Raw genomic sequence first — 21,327 nt, forward strand, 5'->3', positions numbered from 1 at the left:
GGGAGAGGGAGATGAAAATGAGGGAGCTGGAGGATCATGAGAAACAACGTCAACATGAGGAGAAACAACGTCAACATGAGCAGGAGGAGAAGGAGAGGGAGCGTCAGGAGAAGGAGAGACAAAGACAGCATGAACTGGAGCTGGCCAGGCTGAGGAGCAGTGGGGCCCCGGCTGCGGTGAGTGAGGGGGGACCCAAGACTGCAAGGAGCTTTGATAAGTGCTTCCTGGCCCAGCGGAAGGAGGGGGAGGACATAGATAGCTTCCTGACGGCCTTTGAGAATGCCTGCGAGCTGCACAGGGTTGACCCTGCAGACAGGCTCCAGTTCCTCACCCCCTTACTGGACCCCAAAGCCGTGGAGGTGTACAGCCGGATGACAGGGGCGGAGGCAGGGGACTATGAACTATTCAAACAGGCCCTGCTACGCGAGTTTGGGCTGACCCCCGAGATGTACCGGAGAAGGTTCCGGGGTCAGCGTAAAACGCCTGAGGCCACCTACCTACAACTGGTCAACAGGATGCAGGGATATGCCCGCAAGTGGACAGCGGGGGCCCAAACTAAAGAGGACCTGCTTGACCTGTTCGTACTGGAGCACCTGTATGAGCAGTGCCCTTCCGACCTGAGGCTGTGGCTGGTGGACAAAAAGCTCGCGAACCCCCAGCATGCAGGGCAGCTGGCCGACGAGTTTGTGAACAGTCGGTCAGGGGGTAGCCGGGAGGAGTCCCAAAAGAACAGGCCCCCCCCGATGCAGAGAGAGAGTCACCATGGGGCCTCCCAGCGGGGAAATGGGGAGAACCCCCTCCCGAGGGGAACGCCTGGCGTCGGGCCCCTCCGACCCGCTCGAGGGGACCAACGTGACCTGAGCTGCTATCACTGTGGCCAGAGAGGCCACGTACGGGCCCAGTGCCCCGGGCTCAGGGACAAACTGAGCAGACCCAACCTACCCAGGGTTAACTGGGTAGGGACTCAGCTGGACGAGGGGCAGGCGACCCAGGAAAGGGGGGCTACCAGTTTGCCACCTGCTCAGGAGGGAAGAGTACCCCCAGCCAGCCCCGCCAGAGGGCTGGAGGCTCTGGACTCAGGGTGCTCGGTTTACAGGGTGGGTGCGGGGCTGTCCCTCCGGAGAGAGTGCCTTGTTCCCCTGGAGGTGGATGGGAGGAAGGTCAATGGATACTGGGATACGGGCGCGGAGGTGACGCTGGCCCGGCCCGAGGTGGTGGCCCCAGATCGGGTGGTGCCCAACACCTACCTGACCCTGACGGGGGTGGGCGGGACCCCATTTAAGGTGCCCGTGGCAAGGGTACACCTGAAATGGGGGGCCAAGGAGGGCCCCAAGGATGTGGGGGTACACCACCATTTGCCCACTGAAGTTTTGATGGGGGGAGACCTAGAGGACTGGCCAAGCGATCCCCAGACCGCCCTGGTTGTGACCCGTAGCCAGAGCCGGCGAGGGGCACTGCGACCTGACCCTGGGGAGGGTACCACACTGGAGGCGCGAGACCCTACTCGGGTGGGGAGGGAGCGCCGAGGGGCACGGCTCAGAGAGGCTGCGGCCTCAGACCTGGCCACGGAGGGGGAACCGGGCCCCATCCCTTCCCCAGCCGCTGAGTTCCAGGCCGAGTTGAGGAAAGACCCCTCCTTGCAGAAGCTCAGGGACCTGGCCGACCTCAGTGTGGGACGGACCATGAGGAGAGGCTGCCAGGAGAGGTTCCTGTGGGAGAAGGGGTTCCTGTACCGAGAATGGGCTCCCCCAGGGGAAGGGGAGTCCTGTGGGATCAGGAGGCAGCTGGTGGTCCCCCAGAAGTACCGCCGCAAGCTCCTGTCCCTGGCCCATGACATCCCCCTCGCAGGGCACCAGGGAATCCGGCGCACCCGGCAGAGGTTGCTACAGAACTTTTACTGGCCCGGGGTCTTTACCACCGTCCGGCAGTATTGCCGATCCTGTGACCCCTGTCAGAGGGTGGGGAAGGCCCGGGACAAGGGGAAAGCGGCCTTGAGACCTTTGCCCATCATAGAGGAGCCTTTCCAGAAGGTGGCCATGGACATCGTGGGGCCTCTCAGCAAGACGACCCGGTCGGGGAAGAAATACATTCTGGTGGTGGTAGATTTTGCCACCCGCTACCCCGAGGCAGTGCCCTTAGCTTCCATTGAAGCAGACACCGTGGCAGATGCGCTCCTGACCATTTTCAGCCGAGTGGGGTTCCCCCGGGAGGTCTTGACAGACCAAGGCTCCAACTTCATGTCGGCCCTGCTCCGGTGCTTGTGGGAGAAATGTGGGGTCCGGCACGACTGGGCCTCAGCGTATCACCCCCAGTCCAATGGGCTGGTGGAGAGGTTTAACGGGACGCTAAAGATGATGCTAAAAACCTTTATGAACCAGCACCCGCAGGATTGGGACAAGTACTTACCTCACCTGCTGTTCGCGTACAGGGAGGTGCCCCAGGAGTCTACCGGATTTTCGCCTTTCGAACTGTTATATGGAAGGAGGGTGAGGGGCCCCCTGGACCTGATGAGAGACGAGTGGGAGGGGAAGGCCACTCCCGATGGAGAGTCAGTGGTGGAGTATGTCCTGACCTTCCGAGAGAGACTGGCTGAACTCATGGGCCTGGCCAGGGAGAATCTGGCCAGAGCCCAGAGGAAGCAGAAGGTCTGGTATGACCGCACGGCACGGGCCCGGGCCTACGCCACCGGGGATCAGGTGATGGTTCTCATCCCCGTGAGAAAGAACAAACTACAGGCCGCCTGGGAGGGCCCATTCAAGGTCGTCAAGCAGCTCAATGAGGTAAACTATGTGGTGGAGCTGTCGAACCGGGCCCACCACCGCCGGGTGTACCATGTGAATATGATGAAGCCATATTATGCCAGGGGGAATGTGGTGTTAGCTGTGTGTGGTCAGTGGGAGGAGCAGGGAGATGACCCTTTAGTAGATCTGTTCCCTGGGACCAGAGCTGGTTCCCCCCTGGAAACAATTCCCCTCTCGGATCAGCTCACCCCTGCCCAGCAAGCTGAGGTCAGGGGGGTGCTGCATCCGTACCGACAGCTGTTTTCCAACCAGCCTGGACGCACTAATCTGACTGTCCACCGGGTGCAGACAGGGTCGCACCCGCCGATAAGATGCTCCCCCTTCCGAGTCACAGGGAAAACTGCTCAGGACCTGGAAAGAGAGGTCCGGGACATGCTGGCTTTGGGGGTGATCCAGCCATCGGCCAGCCCTTGGGCCTCGCCGGTGGTGCTGGTCCCCAAAAAGGATGGGTCGGTCCGGTTCTGTGTGGACTATCGGAAGCTCAATGCCATCACTGTATCGGATGCCTACCCCATGCCCAGGCCAGACGAGCTCCTCGACAAGCTGGGAGGAGCTCGGTACCTTACCACCATGGACCTTACAAAGGGCTACTGGCAAGTGCCGCTGGATGCAGATGCCCGGCTGAAGTCGGCCTTTATCACCCCTCTGGGGCTCTATGAGTTCCTGACCCTGCCTTTCGGCCTCAAGGGAGCGCCGGCCACCTTCCAGCGCCTGGTGGACCAGCTCCTGAGGGGGATGGAGAGTTTTGCCGTGGCGTATATTGACGACATCTGTGTCTTTAGCCAGACCTGGGAGGACCACGTGTCCCAGGTTAGACAAGTGCTGGACCGACTCCAGGGGGCTGGGCTGACTGTCAAAGCGGAGAAGTGCAAGGTGGGGATGGCTGAAGTATCTTACCTGGGCCATCGGGTGGGGAGCGGCCGCCTAAAGCCGGAACCGGCCAAGGTGGAGGTGATCAGAGACTGGCCCGCTCCCCACACCAAAAAGCAGGTCCAAGCCTTTATTGGGATGGCAGGATACTACCGAAGATTTGTGCCCCACTTTAGCGCCATAGCCACCCCCATCACTGAGCTATGCAAGAAGGGGAAGCCAGACAAGGTGGTCTGGACCGAGCAGTGCCAGGAGGCTTTCCGGGCGCTGAAGGAGGCTCTGGTCAGTGGCCCAGTTCTGGCAAACCCAGACTTTGACAAGCCCTTTGTGGTGTTCACCGACGCCTCCGACACGGGACTGGGGGCGGTGTTAATGCAGGAGGATGAAAAGGGGGAGAGACACCCCATCGTGTACCTGAGCAAGAAGTTGCTACCCCGGGAGCAACACTACGCGGCCATCGAGAAGGAGTGCCTGGCCATGGTGTGGGCCCTCAAGAAACTAGAGCCCTATCTCTTCGGGCGACACTTCACCGTGTACACCGACCACTCTCCCCTGACCTGGCTGCACCAGATGAAAGGAGCCAACGCCAAGCTCCTGAGGTGGAGCCTGCTCCTGCAGGATTACGACATGGACGTGGTCCACGTGAAGGGAAGTGCCAACCTGATAGCGGATGCGCTGTCCCGGAGAGGGGGCCCCGAACTTCCCCAGGTCACTGGTCACAGTGACCCCGCTCAGTTCAGTCTCGAAGGGGGGAGAGATGTGACGAAGTGAAGCAGCAGGGAGGGGGGAGTGTTGACCTGGGAATGTGCCCTGGGGACGGGAGACCTGAGAGCCTGTCACCTGAGCCAGGAGGGGGAGGGGGAGGTAACACCTCTGCCCAGGAATGTGGACGGAGGCTGCAGCAGGGAACCTGCTCGGTGGGTTTGGTTTCAGGTTGGGGCTGGGTGGAGGAACACAGGGAACCCCAGGGCTGGGGTCTAAGCTCCCTGCTCCCCCAGAAGGACTTGACTGAGGGGTCCTGGGTGTACCCACAAGCTCTGTTTTGGACTGTGTTCCTGTTGTCCAATAAACCTTCTGTTTTACTGGCTGGCTGAGAGTCTCAGTGAATCCCAGGAAGAGGGGTGCAGGGCCTGGACTCCCCCACACTCCGTGACAAGTGTGTACTTCTCCCCATGGGAATGGAGAAGTGTGCAGGGGAGGGTAGCCCACCTCCCCTTAGCCCAGGGGTGGGCCAACTTTTTGGCCCAAGGGCCACATCTGGGTATGGAAATTGTATGGCAGGCCATGAAATGAGGAGTTCAGGGTGCAGAAGGGGGCTCCAGGCTGGGGCAGGGGCTTGGAGCGCAGGGAGGGGGGTGACGGCTCCGGCTGGAGGTGCAGGCTCTGGGGTGGGGCTGAGAATGAGGGGTTTGGGGTGCAGGAAGGTGCTCCAGGCTCAGATCAAGGGGATTGGAGGGCAGGAGGGGGATCAGGGCTGGGGCAGGGGGTTGCAGTGAGGGAGAGGTTCAGGGGTGCAGGCTTTGGGCGGCACTTACCTCAAGCAGCTCCCAGAAGCACGGGCATGTCCCCGCTCTGGCTCCTATGTGGAGGCGCGGCCAGGTGGCTCTGCTGCGTGCTTCCCCGTCCACAGGCACCGCCTCTGTAGCTTCCCTTGGCCGCAGTTCCCGGCCAATGGGAGTTGTGGGGGTGGCGCTTGGGGCGGGGGCAGCACGCGGAGTCCCCTGGCTGCCCCTAAACATAGGCGCCGGAGTGGGGATATGCAGCAGGAGCTCGAGGGCCAGATTAAATCAGCTCACAGGCCGGATGTGGCCCATGGGCCATAGTTTGCCCACCCCTGCCTTAGCCACTGATGTCACCGCCTGGCATCTGAGCACCTGTCAGCACTAGGCAGCTTCCCAAATGCTGCTCTACGCTTGCAAGGGCCTCCTGCTCCGTTCGCAAGCAGCGCCCCCTTTATGCGTCCCCCCCTTTACAACCCCAGCACTCACAGGTCCAGTCGCTGACGTTGGCTGCGGCCACCCTGTAGGGCCCGGCGATGGAGACCACCTCCAGCGAGTGCCTGTATCCTGGGGCCAGCTCTGCGAAGGTGAAATTGTGGGCATTCTCCCCAGCGACGGCCCTGGCTGCCACTGTGCCTGATCCCGCGTGGTACAGGGTCAGCGCGTAGCCCTCGCGGCCCCCGGCGGCTGCTCCCCAGGACGCGCTCAGCCTGTCGGGATGCCCCTGGTTTGCCACACGCACGGCCAGAGGGGCCAGAGGGCCTGGGGGTGAAACCAAACACTTCAGGGTACAGAGCCTGCAGCTGTGGGCCACCCGGCCCAACCTCATAACTCGGGCCTGCCAGAGCCGGGCACGTCCGAGCTGGGCTGGGGCCCCTGATCTGTCCCACCGGGCTCTGTCGGGGCTGGCGGGAAGATGCCGATGGCCACGGCTCTGTCACAGAACCGCCTTGCCACCACTGGGGCTTCTGAGCCAGCCTCGGCTGGGACTCCCCCACCTCCCCCTGCCCTGCCCCAGCCTTCCTCTTGGATGCCCCGGGCCCATGAGATCTGGCCACGTTCCCAGCAGAGACTGCTCGAGCCGGATGTAGTGGGATGTGAGTGAAGGGTGTTGCGGGGGGGCGAGGGGGGGAAATCCAGCGGGCTGATCTCAGAACGGTCCCTGCTTTGGGGTGGGATGATCTGCAAGGCCCTAAAGGGCTGGCCCATCCCCCACACAACTCCAGTCCCGATCCAAGGTATCGGGAACTCACCGCCCAGAGCATGGGGTGCAGGCAGGGAAGGCAGGCTGCCCCCGACACCCCTCTGGCATGTTGGGCACGATCCCGGTGTCCAGGCACAGTGCAGGAGGGGAGCAGGGACAGAGCTGTAGGGCGGTAAAGCAGTCCCTGTGCCCTGCCCTGCCAGGATCCAGGGGGAAGGCCTTAGGAAAACACTGGCAATACACTTACTACTCCCAATGGCTGACCTCCTCGTGGAGGTGCCCTCCCAGAACCAGGCAGGATTGGGTGGCATCCCCCAGGTCCCAATTGCACACGGGCAGATGGAGTGGAAGTGGCACCCGGGACAGGCCCTAGACACCATTCGGGACGCGGAGATGGGTCTCCCCAAGCCAAGCCTGTGCCAGGAGAGCCAAGGGGTCCCTGGCTGCAGGGTGGGGCACTCACGTGTCCAGTGGGTGAGGTTGCGGGTGCTGGAGTGGTAAGGCCCTGCCGTGGTGCTCACTCCCACGCTGTAGCGGGTGCCCGGGGTCAGGCTCTGGAAGGTGTGGTTCCTAGCGCCCCAGGGGAGCAAGACGTGGTCGACGTGCCTGCCGGAGGAGGCATCGTACAGATCCACGGTGTAGCCCTCTCCTCCCCCCTCCGCCCCCGTCCAGGAGACCTGAAGGGCGGAGGCAGAGGGGCTGGCCAGGGTGAGGTTGGCAGGAGCCAGGGGGTCTGGAAAAGAAGGGGAGACACAGTCAGCCTCCGCTGGCAGAAGCAACCACAGCTTCTGCCCCACCCCCCCCTTGCCAGGGGCACAGCCCACCCCAGCAGGCAGCCTCCTCTCATCCAGCAGGTGGGGGCGCTACCAAGCACTGGTCTCCAGATTGCATCCCCCGAGAGCGGCACGCAACACAGACACCAGGGACCAAGCTGGTCCCATGGCAGCTCCAAGGGGGCTGCCGGCCCGGGCAGCACAGAGGGCAGCAGACCTGGGACCTGCAGCCGGGTAAGGGAGGAGGCGTGGGGGTCAGGGACTGGAGGGAGGGACTGGCTCCCAGGGATAGCAGGGTCAGAGCGGGGCTTGGCACCCAGGGGCCAAAGGCAGGGATGCTGCAGTGGTGCTGGGCAGAGGGGAGAGTGGGGATGAGTTGGGGGCTGTTCCCCAGGGGCAGAGGGGTCTCTAGAGGTGTAGGATCAGAACTGGGGAGAGGGAGCCAGGCTCTGAGTAGGGCAGAGGGGGGCGTAGGGTCAGAGCTGGGGGGTTGGTCCTGAGCCCGTCACACTCACACGTCCATTGGGTGACGTTGACAGAGGAGGATTCGTAGGGACCTTTCACAGCGGTGACTTGTGCAGCGAATTTGCGGCCCGCTGCCAAGCGAGTCCAGGTGACGTTCCGGGCGTTGGGTCCCAGGGTCTGAGCTGTCTCCCTGCCCCAGGGCACCAGGCTGTACAGAATAACCCGGTAATGGTCCCTGCCCCCAGGGGGCTCGTCCCAGGCAGCGCGCAGCACCGAGGAGCTGCCTGAGTTGGTGAGGCTCACGTTGGCAGGAGGAGATGGAACTGCAGGGCAAAGGCCGAGAGGGAGGAGTCAGGGCAAGAGGGAGCCACAAGGCAAGGGAAAATCCCATCGCTGACGTGCAGCCACCTCTGAAGAGGAGCCTGACACCCCTGTGTGACAAAGCAGGACTGTTCTTAATGTTTCCTCTGAACATTGTGGGGGTGCCTCAGTTTCCCCTAGGCAGTTCTTAAGTATCTAGGTGATGGGATATGATCCTTGCAGAGCCCTAGAGGGCAGGTGTGTGCAGTGGTCTGGACACAGAGAATGGCCGACACCCTGTTTCCTGGCAACTGATGGCCTGGGCCCTTCACCCCTGCAAGGCGAGAGCTAAAGGGTTGGAGAACAAAGGAACCAGGTGGCCTCCTGGCCCGGGAAAGGGACAAAGCCCAGAGGAGGAGGGGCTGGAGGGAGTTTCAGTTTGGGGCTGGCTGTGACATGGAGAGAAGGGCAGACGTGGTTGTCTGGCTCACTGCCCCCCAAAATGGACCTGGCTGAGGGATCCTGTTCTCTGCACCTACAAGCTCTGTGTTAGATCATGTTCCTGTCGTCTAATAAACCTTCTGTTTTACTGGCTGGCTGAGAGCCTCGTCTGACTGCGGAGTTGGGGGGCAGGACACTCTGGCTTCCCCAGAGGGCGGGCCTGGGCGGACTCGCTGTGGGAAGCGCACGGAGGGGCAGAGGATGCTGAATGCTCCGAGGTCAGAGCCAGGAAGGTGGAAGCTGGGTGAGCTGTGTGTCCTACAGACAGGCTGCTCACAGAGAGGAGACTTCCCCAGAGTCCTGCCTGGCTTCGTAAGGAGCAGTCCCAGAGCATCGTCCGGGGACTCCGGGACACCCTGCAACAGCCAAGAGCAACAGCTCGGGACGTGAGGAAGGGCCCTGTTCAGTTGAAAGGGCGGGGGATGGAGGCAGACAGCAATTGTTCCCACAGAAATCTGAACCGGCAATCATCTTTTTATACATGGTGCCAAAGCATGGCACCTCTGGCAGGACAACACCTCCAGCCCTGCACCGGGGCACCCCCCTCTCTCTTGCCATCACCTCTCCAGTGCTCCCAGCTCTTCTGCCCTCTGAACCAGACTGAGAGCCTGGGAGCGCACAGCAGAGCCGGCGGGGCTCTCACCTGTGCAGCCAGTGACATTCTGGGGGTCGGAGCTGTAGGGTCCAGCGAGAGCGGAGATTCCAACGTGGTAGCAAGATCCCGGGGCCAGCTCCGCCAGGGAGACGCTGGTGTTGCCCTTCCCCACATTCAGGCATCTCCTGGCTGCCAGGGAGCCCTCCTCATCCACGCTGACCAGGTAGCCGTCTCTCTGTCCAGCGGGGGCCTCCCAGCGGACCGCCAGAGCGGAGGTGCTGCCCCCGTTGGTCACGGCTGGGGACAGCGGCGTCAGAGGGGCTAGCAGGGAGAAAGAGTGTCATGGGGCCTGCAGGGGCAAACACGGCACGTGCCCTGTGTCCTTAGAGGAAGAGTAGGAGAGCCAATGCCCCAGGCACTTCACAGCCAGACTAAGGCACGGTGGGTGCTCGAGATCTCGCCTTCTCACCCCGTTCCATGTGGCTGTGCGGTGACAGTGATGGCCCAGGGTAATAACATGTGTCTGACTGGGGTAAGAGCCAGAGGACCCCATTCTCTGACACCTTCCTGGGCAGCAAGGGCCTGGGGTTAGGGCAGAATGACACTCCTCCCCCAGCCAAGACCCCCTTTCCCCCCGTGCCGTGCTCTAACGGCCAGCCCCTCACACACAGCCTGGGAGCTGAGAGTCAAGCCGGCCTCTTTCCTCCATGCTCAGGAACTTGGACCCAGGTGAGGAAGTTATAGGTGTAACCTGCAACAGAGACATAATCCTGTACACTCATCAACTGGCTCCTGGTTACTGGGGAGGAGGCATGAGATGGAAAGAACCCAGCTTGACTCTGAGATCCCAGGTGGAGTGGGCAGGGCTGGCTGTTAGGAGAAAACAAAAACCATTTGCTTGTGAAACTGAGTGGATCTGATACAGAAGTCTGTGAAAGACAGTAACCCAAGTGCCGTTCCCCTGCAGCCAGGTACCTGCTAGCACCATCGTCCCGGAGACTGGCATATTCTAGTGCACTATGCGCCCCCAGGGGAGCGCTAAGTATCGGAGGGGTCGAGTCTGCTGAGCCCAGCCTCAAAGGTAAAGGGGACTCGGGGGGCACTTCCTTGACCCAAACCAGCCCACAAGCAGGGGTTCAGTTTGGATCAGAGGCCTGGCTGAGATCCCCGGGATTCTGCCCAGCGTTGATACGGATGAGCGGGGGCAGCCTGAGTCAGTCAGTCTGTGTACCCCAAAGCAGTGCCCTGTGGAAGCCGCAGTGTGACGGCCGCCCTCTGGGCTGACACAGAGGGGACTGAACCAGGGACCTCCAGAGCTAAGAGCAGGAGCTGCTACACCCACACCGCCGGGCCCATGCTATACCTGTATAGCCAACAGCCGTCTGTGAGGAGGTGCGGTGGGGTCCGGCCTGCGAGACGATCTCCACCCGGTACCGCGCCCCGGGCACCAGGCCGTCCAAGTCGACGTGAGCAGCTCCACGCCGTACGGACACGTTCCTGATGATGGACAGAGACTCATCCGCGTAGAGCTGCACCCAGTGATCTCCCTCCATGCCCGACTCCATCCAGCCCACGTGCAGCTCCCAGGGGCTCGGTCCACGTGTCACACTCACGTTGGCCAGCGACACAGGGTCTGGGGAGGGGAAACAAAGGCAGGAAAATGCGTTACATGGGGGAAGAGAAGAAAAACGGCCACAGCTCATGGGGATGCTGGGAGCCTGAATTCATCCGTATGGCAGGTGCCCAGATACTGTGGTGATGGGCACCACAGAACCTTTTGATGAGTCCTAGACTGTGAACCCAGGATCTTCCTCTCTGCAGCACAAGCCACCTGGGCAAAAGGAGATGCTCCATTCATGGGCAGCAGCAAAAGCAGGCTTTTATCTAGCAGGCCAGCCTGTAGCGGGGGACACAGAATGCACTTTGCCAGTGCGTTACCCAAGCTTCTTGGGGCACAGCTACACAGTGACACAGGTGCTCTGAGGTGCCTTGTGTGCTTCCAGGGCTACACACGGGGCTGGCATTGCCACTGAGGGCAGACAACTCTCAGCCCAGCACCCCCGCAATGAGAGCAACGGGCAGACACAGCCAGCCCCGGAAGCTGCCTCCCCTCCTCTTACAGCTTCTCCGCTCCCTTCACGCCTGTTACAGCACGAGCCCCCATGTCCAAGCTAGGACCCCAGTTCCACCTGTGGATGCTGGAACTGGCAGGCAGCCCCCTCAAAGCCATCCCAGGCACTGAGGCTAATGCCAGGCCCCTAAATCCATATATTTCCAGCAGCACTGAGCCCTCATGGCTCTTGCCGAACTCCTCTTCAGCTGTCCGCTTTCGCCTAGCAGCCTCTGCATCACAGACTCACAGACTTTAAGGCCAGAAGGGGTCATCGTGATCATCTAGTCTCACCTCCTGCATGTTTCAGGCCACAGAACCTCCCCCACCCGCTCCTGCTATGGACCCCTAGCCTCTGGCTGAGTTACTGACATCCTCAAATCATGGTTTAGAGACTTTAAGTTACAGAGAATCCACCACTGACATTAGCTTAAACCTGCAAGTGACTCATGCCCCATGCTGCAGAGGAAGCTGAAAAACACCCAGGGTCTCTGCCAATCTGAGCTGGGGGGAAATTCCTTCCCGACCCCAAATATGGTGGTCAGTTAGACCCTGAGCATGTGGGCGAGACCCAGAAGCCAGACACCTGGGAAAGAATCTTCTTTAGTAACTCAGAGCCCTCCCCATCTAGTGCCCCATCACCAGCCATTGGAGATATCTGCTGCTAGCGGTCGTATCATTGCAAATGCTGGAAGCAGAGACAAAGGGGATACCTACACCACAGTCAGAAGGAAAAATCACAGCATGGGCAGACGTACCCAGCTAGCTCGGACACTGATAGCAGTGACGCCATGGCAGTGCAGGCTACCTGCCCCAGTACATACCCAGTGCAATAGAATGCTAAAGCATATTGCACTGCTCAGCCACTATATGTAAAATGTAGTGTAAAATACCTTATTTAAAGCTTACCTCAGTAGACAGAGCATTAAAACATCTTATGATGAACCTATCTAGTGTAGAAACAAACTCCCTAGCCAGTCCATATCTGGTACAGAAGCATGACATGGTGTCAAAAGTAAACTAAGAACAAAAAAAAAGAAGGAAAACAGCAACGAAGGTTGCAGGATATTATCAACATGCCACTCTTCAATGCTCCAGAGAACTGCAGCTTTCACAAACCTTCCCAATGGACAGTCTGGAAGCAGTATTTTGCAATATTTCAAATTGCAAACAAGCTGCACAAAGGAACTGAGGATATACAGGTATCTGCTTTAATTTCTTCACGGGGAAGCAGGCAGAGCATATCTTTAAATCCTTTGACTTTACTAAAGACAGTCACAAAGATGACTATGAAAAGGTTCTGGCTATGTTTGATGCATACTTTATATCTCAGAGAAATGTGATTTATGGAAGAGCATGTTTTCACCAGAGAATTCAAGAAATGGGAAAATGTTGACTATTTTATAAGAGCTCTGCATACATTGACTGAAAACTGATTTGGGGAATGCAAAACATTTTGTATAGCGAAACTGACAAACTTGAAAGTCCTGAAACCAGCTTAGAAACTGTAAACAGACACTTGGGTGTTAAAAGTCATTATCATAAAATCGCTGAGGCAAGAAGAGAGAACTTCCAGGCTAAGACGGACAAATTCCAGCCTACATGCACAAGATGTGGGAAAAAATCATATCCCAAGAGATGATGCATGTCCAGCCAGAGGCATGCGGTGTAATAAATGCATGAAATATGGACATTTTGCAGCTGTTTGCTGCAACAAAGCAGCCAGGGAGTTGACTCATATTGCAGACAATCAAAAGCCATTGTTTCTGCAATCTATCACTTGTGATGACATAGAACCTGCCTGGAGAGTGAAACTGAATATTCTCAGCAAGACTCTTGACTTTAAAACTGACTCAGCTACTGATGTGATACTCATATCTCAGAAGGTACTTACAACCACCTTCAACCCCTCCCAGAGCTAAAGTCACCTGACACAGCTCTTACTAACCCTGGATGTATTCTTTGAACTGCATGGGCTAGTTCACCACAGAAACAACTTACAAAGACAAAAGCTGTGCATTCAGATTGTATGTGACCAAAAGACCACAGACCAACAGCCTTCTCAGCCGCAGCATGGCACCACGATGGGCCTAATGAGAAAGGTGGAAGAACTCAATAGAATATTTGGCGATACTGGACTTTTGAGAGGAAATCCAGTACAAATAACCTAACAAGACAATACTGAACCATATAGTGTACATACACCTCACAGCATTCCTATCCCATTACTTTATGGAGTGGAAACTGAGTTAAAGAGAATGGAGCGGATTGGCATAATTAAGAAAATCTCTGAGCCAGCAGCATAGTATCCCTCAATGGTATCGGTTATAAAGAAAAATGGAAAAATATTAATCTGTGTGGTTCTTAAAAGACTTAATGAAGCAGTTGTGAGAGAAACAATCTTTCCACCCAATACTGGATGACTTCCTCCCCAAAGTGAAAGGAGCAACAATATTCTCCAAGCTGGATGCCTCAAGCAGATTCTGGCAAATTCCTTTAGCCAAAGAAAGTGCTAAAATGACTACATTCATCACACCATTTGGATGGTTTTGCTTTCAAAGGTTACCTTTTGGGATTGCCAGTGCCCCATAAAATTTTCCAAAGAAAGATGGCAGAACCGTTAACGAATACAAATAGAGTTGTAATTTTCATGGACGATATTCTGATTATATGGATCTTCGATGGAAGAACAACAAAACCCTCAACAAAGTCCTAAGCCTAATCAGTCAGTCTGGACCGAAGCTAAACAAGGAAAAAGGCATTTTCCGCCTTCCCCAAATCGTGACATTGTGAATACTGTAAATGGTAGGAATGCAGAACTTAAAGGGGGAGATGTAATGGAATGCTAAACTGTGTTATACTGTTCGGTGTATGCCGTTATACTGTGTGTAAAATATCTTATTTAAAGCTAAACTCAGCCATAGCGGGCAGAGCATTAAAGGATCTTATGCTGAACACATCTGGTGTCTATAAGCCGGCTCGTAGCCAGCCCACATCTGGTCCAGGAACATGACACCTGCCCATGCTGCCGCAGCTTCACTACTATTGTTATTGGTGCCAACTAGATCAAAGCTACGTCTACACATGCTGCAGCCGCACCTCTGATTGCAATGTGGACAGACCCAGAGTCTGCAGGAGACCATCCCCACAGGCCGCAGCCCCTACTCACATGTCCACGCCATGGCAGATGGTGCCGAGGCTCTGTAGGGTCCCGCCAGGGCCGTCACCTCCACGAAGTACTGGATCCCAGGGAGAAGCCCCAGGAAAGTGAAGTTCTGAGTGTCTGGCCCCACTGAGACATTCTGTTGCACCAAGAGTTCCTTGCTGTAGAGGTGTAGGAGGAACCGGTCTCTGTCCCCGGAAGCCCTGTGCCAGGCGGCAGAGAGACCCAGGGCGTGTCTTTTACTGGTCAGGGTCACATCAGATGGGGCCAAAGGGTCTGAAAGAAAGAGGTGGGTAAGAGGATAATAGCTATCGTACCATGGATGTGGGGGAATGAGATGCAGAGAGTGGGACGGGGGCCCTGGAGCTGGAGCTGTGGCTCTTGAGGGAGAAAGGCTGGGCTGGGGGTTTAGACACGGGGTCGGCGGGGAGGAGATGTGGGTTCTATTCCCATCTCTGCCATGGTGCGAACCTGTCAGCCAGCCTTGGTGCACCTCCATCCGTAAAATGGGTATAACACCTCCCTTGCTCACGGGGGTGCTGGGAGGCTGAACCTGATGGTAGGGAAGTACCCAGATATTCTGGTGATGGGCACCATAGAAAAGCCCCACTAATAAAATAAGTTTGTATGAACCACAGTCCTAAAAGGTCACAGTGCAGGTAGGGGACTGGGATTCCAGCTGCATTTGTCTCAGATAATCTGCCCAGCCAGGCCCCACAAATAGCCAGCCTTCTGCTAAGCACCAGTGATATGCCGGCGGGATCGAGCAATCTTGTGCCACATATGAGCAACATCACTGCACGGAGCGGCGTCCTCACGCCTGAAGCTGGCACCCGCCTCACCGCTTTTAAAATGTTTGCCAGCGAGAGTTGGGAGTTCCTGTAACCCCAAACGGAATGCCTTCCACTGAGAGCGCGGCTTACAGGTGGGAAGCCAGAAACACCTCCACGTGCGTGGAGACGGGGCAAAACTACCGGATATCACTGCTTGGGTGAAACACACACATGTGATGGGAGGGATCTCAGGGGCATCAAGCTCGTGTGCAGAGGAATGCTGCACATGTGTCAACGCAAAGTACCGTGGGACCTACGGAAACTTGGCCTGGGAATAGGGGTGGATCTAAACCAGAACTAGACTCCAGGCCCCATTGGATTCTGCCTGGCACCCTGGGTGTCATTTACACCTGTGCAAAGGGAGTGTCAAACGCTGGGCATCCCAAAGGGTTGGCACTCAGTTTGCACAAGTGGGCAGGACACACAAGGGAAAGGGAGGGGAGAATCAGGCCCATTTGGGGCTACCTTTCGTCTTGGTTTAACTCCACCCATTGCACTGGAGTCTCATCTGCTTACACCAAGGCTGGACTGGGCCCTCAGATTCCTCCTGGCTAGCCACCTTCATTCACATGTCTCTGACCAGTCAGCCAACCAGCCACCTTCTCAGCTCCAGCATTCCCAAAGCGCCCATCGCTACACTGTCGTCTCTAGACCCCCGGCTGTCACTCTCCTCCATTCCTCTGGAGCCTGAACTGCCCACGCTACAGCCAGCTCAGGAGACAGGCGGGTCTGGGAGAGCGGCCCCGACTCACATGTCCAGTCCGTGGCCGTCCGCACAGGTGATCTGTAAGCTCCAGCCACGGCAGCCATCTCCAGGGTGTACTGACGCCCGGGGCTCAGCCCCTGGAAGGTGAAGTTAGCGCAGCTCTCCCCCAGGGTCACGTTCCTGAGCCACGCCTGCGACTTGGCTTCGAGGAGGACACCGCTGTAAGTCACGCTGCCGGCAGCAGCTACTTTCCAAGAGGCGTGCAAGGAGGTGCTTTCTCCCTGGTTGCTGAGGCTCAGCTCTTCCACAGGCGAAGGATCTAGGGGAGAAAAGGGACTGGAGTCACAGCCGGGCAATGGATCGGGAGCAGACTGCTAGAGCCTCCCATGGGCTCTGCCATGGTCCCAGACTTGCCTGGCCTGGAACACCCTCCCCTGTGCCCATTACTGCCACAGCAGGGTCCACAGCTACAGGGGACTGGGGGAGAATCCTGCCCCATATTCTCAGGGCAAACAAACCTCAGCCGTCAGGCCCCCTGCTGAGGGTCTAGCGGGTCACCTGCCGACCCTCCGCTCAGAGCCAGCAGGGCACCATGATTTACGTGCATTTTGGGGAGTTTCGCTTCCCAACGAAGTGCCAAGTGCGGGTCCCCGCAGGAGGTGGGATAAAGGACTGACAGTCTGATCTAGTGCGGTAAGAGGGAGAGGCCAGCTGGCTGGGCTGACAGCCTGAACTGGTGTGGTGGGGGTTGGACACTGGACTCAGTCGAGACCTGTGGCCCAATCTAAGGCAGGAGGTAGGTGGATAACGGACCAGGTGGACGCATGGCCCAATCAGGTGCAGCAGAGGGGAGATAGCTTAGTAAACGGGCCTATGGCCTGATGCAGTATGGCAGGGGCCTGGGCTGGACAGACCTATGCTCTGATCCTGTGGGCTAGTCCAGACGCTGGACTGGGCTGACCCATGGGTTCCAGGTGTCACTAAACCCCAGGGTCCTTCTGATCCTTCTGCTGTTCTAGTCAGTGACGTCACAAAAGACGCACCAGTGATGTCACAAGCACTGATCTGTGACATCACCAGGACAAGCAGCTGAGAAGCCCACTGGGAACTCGCGTCTGCCCCTGGCTCCATCTCCATCCCTGTCAGCCCCCCCGGCTGGCACCGGTGGCACTCACATGTCCAGTTGGTGACGCGCAGGGGCGGGGAGATGTAAGGCCCAGCCACCGCGCTGATCACAAAGGCGTAGCGGGTCCCCGGGCTCAGCCCCTCGTAGGTGAGGTTGGTGACACCTCCCACTTCGGAGCTATTCTTCACCAGCGCAGGGGGCTCCAGTGAGTACAACGCCACCACGTACCCAGCTCCGGCCACCTCCGTCCAACGGGCATGCAGGGTGGAGGTGCTCCCCTGGCTGGAGAGGCTCACGCCAGGCGGTGCTAGTGGCTCTGAAAAGCAGAAAGAGCCCCGTGTTGCCAGTACGCTCAGAACCGCGCTGCACGGGGGCAGCCAGGGGCCCCTCCCCGTGCAGCACCCAGGGGCTGCTCCACGCGTGGGATCGCGGGCACAGCCATATGGAACTCTGGGGGCAGCTGGGGGCATCACTCTGATGCCCTGTCACTCATTTAAAGGCACTTCAGCACTGTAGGGAGAGGCAGGAGTGACGGCCCTGGAGACAGAGGACCTTTTGTTAGCCACAGAGCCAGGGTGACCCTAACGGGGAAGCTCTGTCTTCGCGGCCCATTCAGGGTGAGGGCTGTGCTGTGCAAAGCCTGGCACTGCATCACCCTCTGGCACTGCTCTCCAGGCCAGGCCCCAGGCTCTGGATTCTGGTGACAGCAAGAAGCATGCTCACAAAGCTTGCCAATCCTGAGCACCAACCACTTCATCAATGGCCAGGTGACCTTGTGTCAGGTCAGCTGATATACCAGAACTCCTCTCTCAGATCCTTATTCATCACAGTCACCCAAGAGTGACCCTAGTGCCAACAGCATGCCCAGCCAGGCAGCCCTGCCCTCCCCCCTCGAGGACCTTCCAGTGCCATTGCCCACCCCAGAGCCACGCATGGGCCAGCCCATCTAACACCCCAGCCCATCAGCAGCCAGTGGTCATGGCGCAGGCCATTGTCCTGGCCTCCCTGACCCCCCAGTGCCTTCGGGTCGTGAGCACGGGATCGCTGCTTACGTGTCCAGGCGGCGGCACTGGGAGAAGGTGCCCTGTGAGGCCCAGCCACGGCTGTCACTCGCACCGAGTACTGGTTCCCAGGACTCAGCCCGTGGAAGCTGACGTGAGCGCTGTCTCCTCCCACAGACACGTTCCTGGCCAGGGCTCTGCTCACTCCCTGAAGCAAGGTCACCAGATAATGGTCCCTCTCTCCAGCGGGTGGGGTCCAGCGAGCCTGCAATGAGCCAGCCTCCCCAGTGATGCTCAGGGTCAGGTTGGCTGGGCTCAGGGGGTCTGGGAGGGAGGAGAACACAGGGTGGAGGGTCAGTGCCCAGCAGCTCAAATATCTCCTAAAAAGAACCCCCAGGCACACGCTGCCCCCAGACAGCCTCATCCACTCACCCAGGGCAGAAGCCGTCTCCTTTTCGGGGAGAAGTCAGTGACTGCACTGGCTAGAGCAGGCAGTGCCAGCCTCCCCCATGCAGCCTTGCCCCACATCTCTGTCCTGCCCTCCCCAGCCTCTGTCCCAAAGAGAGTTCCCCCAGAAGATACAGAAGCATGAATTAGAGATGTAGGAGACGGAGAAGACTGAGATCAGCTAATCCTTCCCTCTCACACAGGCCAGAGCAGAGCTGTTCCTTACACCATGTTATACCAGACTCAGTTTAACTGTCCCGAGTAATGGCACCTGCACCCTGCTCCCCTGGGAGACAAGCCCACAGCCTCATAGAGCTCCTTGTGAATTCATCAATCTGGATTGTCAGCCTAAATTCTCCCCGGCTTCATCTCATCCTGTTCCTGCTACTGTTTCATTCTTTGATTCAGGGCCTGTCCTTGAAACTAACTCCCAATTCGGAACAGACCTTGAATGTTTTGGCACCATGTAACATTTCGTTAATCTCTAGGCAGCAGCTGCATCAGAGAATGAGTCTAGTCAGAGACACTCTAAGGCAGTAAGCAGGCAGCTGATGAGATGCACAGCTTCCAAAAGTAACTGCACCACAGTTAACAAGAAGCATTTTTCCAAGATGTAGCTACCTGGATAGTTAGTTGAAAAGAGGGTGCAGGAATATCTGTAATCTCACAAATCAGCAGTGGGGCACCAAAAATCATAGGATTGCCTTAAAAACAAGCCATGGGATGTTTTCAGACGATTCATTCTCCCTCTTCCTCTCTCCACTGTCTGACCTGAGCATCAAGGGTTCTTAGTCTCAGGCTCTGCTCCCCAATCACGAGGGCTGGAAACGGACTCTTTTTAAAAACAGAAGCCGATAGTCTAACGTCATCACCTGACTCCAGGAGCCAGAGCTTTCAGAAAAAGCACCATCACAGGAGCTGGCCACGCTGCTGTCTGGCTCCTGAGCTGTCCCTGCTCCACAATGATGGGCCACGGCATAAGGCAGATGCTGTATCACCAGGGGTCTAAATTAGCTGTCACCACTCAAGAAAGAGATCTTGGAGTCATTGTGGAGAGTTCTCTGAAAACATCCACTCAATGTGCAGCAGCAGTCAAAAAAGGGAACAGAATATTGGGCCTCATTAAGAAAGGAATAGATAATGAAACAGAAAATATCATATTGCCTCTATATAAATCCATCTTGAATACTGTGTGGAGATGTGGTCGCCCCATCTCAAAAAAGATATATTGGAACTGGAAAAGGTTCAGAAAAGGGCAACAAAAATGATTAGGGGTCTGGAACGGCTTCCGTATGAAAAGAGATTAATAAGAGTGGGACTTTTCAGCTTGGAAAAGAGATGACTACGAGGGGTTATGATTGAGGTCTACAAAATCACGACTGGTGTGGAGAAAGTAAATCAGAAAGTGTTATTTACTCCTTCTCATAACACATGAACTAGGGGACCCCAAATGACATTCACAGGCAGCAGGTTTAAAACAAACAAAAGGAAGTATCTTTTCACACAACGCACAGTCAGTCTGTGGAACTCCTTGCCAGAGGATGTTGTGACGGCCAAGACTATAACAGGATTCAAAAAAGAACTAGATAAGTTCATGGAGGACTGGTCGATGAATGGCTATTAGCCAGGATGGACAGGGATGGTGTCCCTAGCCTCTGTTTGCCAGAAGCTGGGAATGGGAGACAGGGGATGGATCACTTGATGATGACCTGTTCTGTTCATTCCCTCTGGGGCACCTGGCACTGGCCACTGTCGGTAGACAGGATACTGGGCTAGATGAACATTTGGTCCGACCCAGTCTGGCTACTCTTATGTTCTTATGCCCCCTCCCCTGTCCCTGGAGAGCTGTACTCACATGTCCAGGCGGTGGCATTGGGCCCCGCTGCCCAGTACGGCCCAGCGGCGGCGCTCACCCCCAGATGGTACGGGGTGCCGGGGCTGAGGTGCTGGAAGGTATAGTTGGAGAGACCCCTCTTGGCTGATACTGTCCTGGTCACCGTGCGGGAGAGCAGGTTGTGGAGGGTTAAGTGCAGCCAGGCAGCTCCTTCGGCACCGCTCCAGGAGGCAAAGAGGCTGGTGCTGGAGCCCAGGCTCTGGAGTGTCAGCGCTGCCGGGGCGGTGGGTGCTGAGGACACAGATGGGAGCTGGGGAGATTTGTGGCTGGCAGTGCCCAGCCTGCCAGGGGTATGGGGTGCGTGGGGGGGAGGTAGATCATTTTACCCGGCGGAGTTGGGGGGCCTGCCTAGCGCCAGGTTCCAGCGCTGGCGAGGCAGCCGGGCAGGAACCAGAGAAGCCCAAGGGGGGCTGAGTGGCTCCCAGCTAGGCAACCCCCAGCACGCAAGGCAGAGGATGGGGATGGCCTGGCCACGGCTCCCTGTGGGAGACTCCTGAATGTCCTCAGGAGAGTCACTGGGCTCCTCCCGCTGAGATGCGCCCAGAGGCCAGAGCGGGATGCTGGGGGCCAAGAGGTAACCTGACAGAGCTGGCAGGAGCCATTACAGGCTGCCCCAAGCAGATCTCACACCTGAGCCCCGTGCTGAATGCCTGGGGGCTCCAGTGCCCAGCGCTGCGGACAGCCTCACTGCGGTGGGACTCGCTGCGTCCGTGCTAGAGACAGCCATACAGACAGCCTCCTGACCCACCGGCCCCTCTGCTGTGCAGGGCGCTGCCGATGCTGATTGCCTCCTGTTTCCTTCCCAGCCGAGAGCAGCCCCTCGCTGAACCAGGGCAGCCTGTGTCCTCTGTGCAGCCCTGGTGCTCGGGCACGTGCCAGCCTGGGGCTGGGCTGCCCCAGGTGAGGGGAGGGTTAAGCAGGGGTAGCTGGGCACAGTCCAAGTCAGATTCTCTTGCTCCATAGGAAAGGGCCTTCTTGGGGCGCTGGGATCAGTGGGAAGGGACAGGCCTGGACGCTGAACCAGCTCCACGACTCAGAC

The 21,327-nt window shown here is 57.8% G+C and overlaps 1 protein-coding gene across 4 annotated transcripts in view; it reads right to left on the bottom strand.

Annotated features, from left to right (window-relative positions):
* Positions 1–21,327, bottom strand: part of LOC102931817 (receptor-type tyrosine-protein phosphatase V) — a 74,447-nt gene that overhangs the window by 30,340 nt on the left and 22,780 nt on the right. For all 4 annotated transcript variants that reach the window (XR_006286904.1, XM_037885109.2, XM_037885110.2 and 1 more), the window contains 10 exons: positions 20,250–20,519; positions 17,999–18,271; positions 16,996–17,262; positions 15,867–16,139; positions 14,288–14,557; positions 10,372–10,641; positions 9,057–9,329; positions 7,663–7,935; positions 6,838–7,107; positions 5,660–5,932 (listed from right to left, as the gene is read on the bottom strand). Coding sequence is in view for 3 of the 4 variants with exons in the window: in XM_037885109.2 (XP_037741037.1) it covers positions 5,660–5,932; positions 6,838–7,107; positions 7,663–7,935; positions 9,057–9,329; positions 10,372–10,641; positions 14,288–14,557; positions 15,867–16,139; positions 16,996–17,262; positions 17,999–18,271; positions 20,250–20,519 (2,712 nt within the window). In the remaining variant the exon portion in view is untranslated. The remainder of the gene's footprint in view (positions 1–5,659; positions 5,933–6,837; positions 7,108–7,662; positions 7,936–9,056; positions 9,330–10,371; positions 10,642–14,287; positions 14,558–15,866; positions 16,140–16,995; positions 17,263–17,998; positions 18,272–20,249; positions 20,520–21,327) is intronic.

Source organism: Chelonia mydas, chromosome 21 (assembly GCF_015237465.2).
Source record: "Chelonia mydas isolate rCheMyd1 chromosome 21, rCheMyd1.pri.v2, whole genome shotgun sequence".
In the NCBI taxonomy this organism is placed as follows: domain Eukaryota; kingdom Metazoa; phylum Chordata; order Testudines; family Cheloniidae; genus Chelonia; species Chelonia mydas.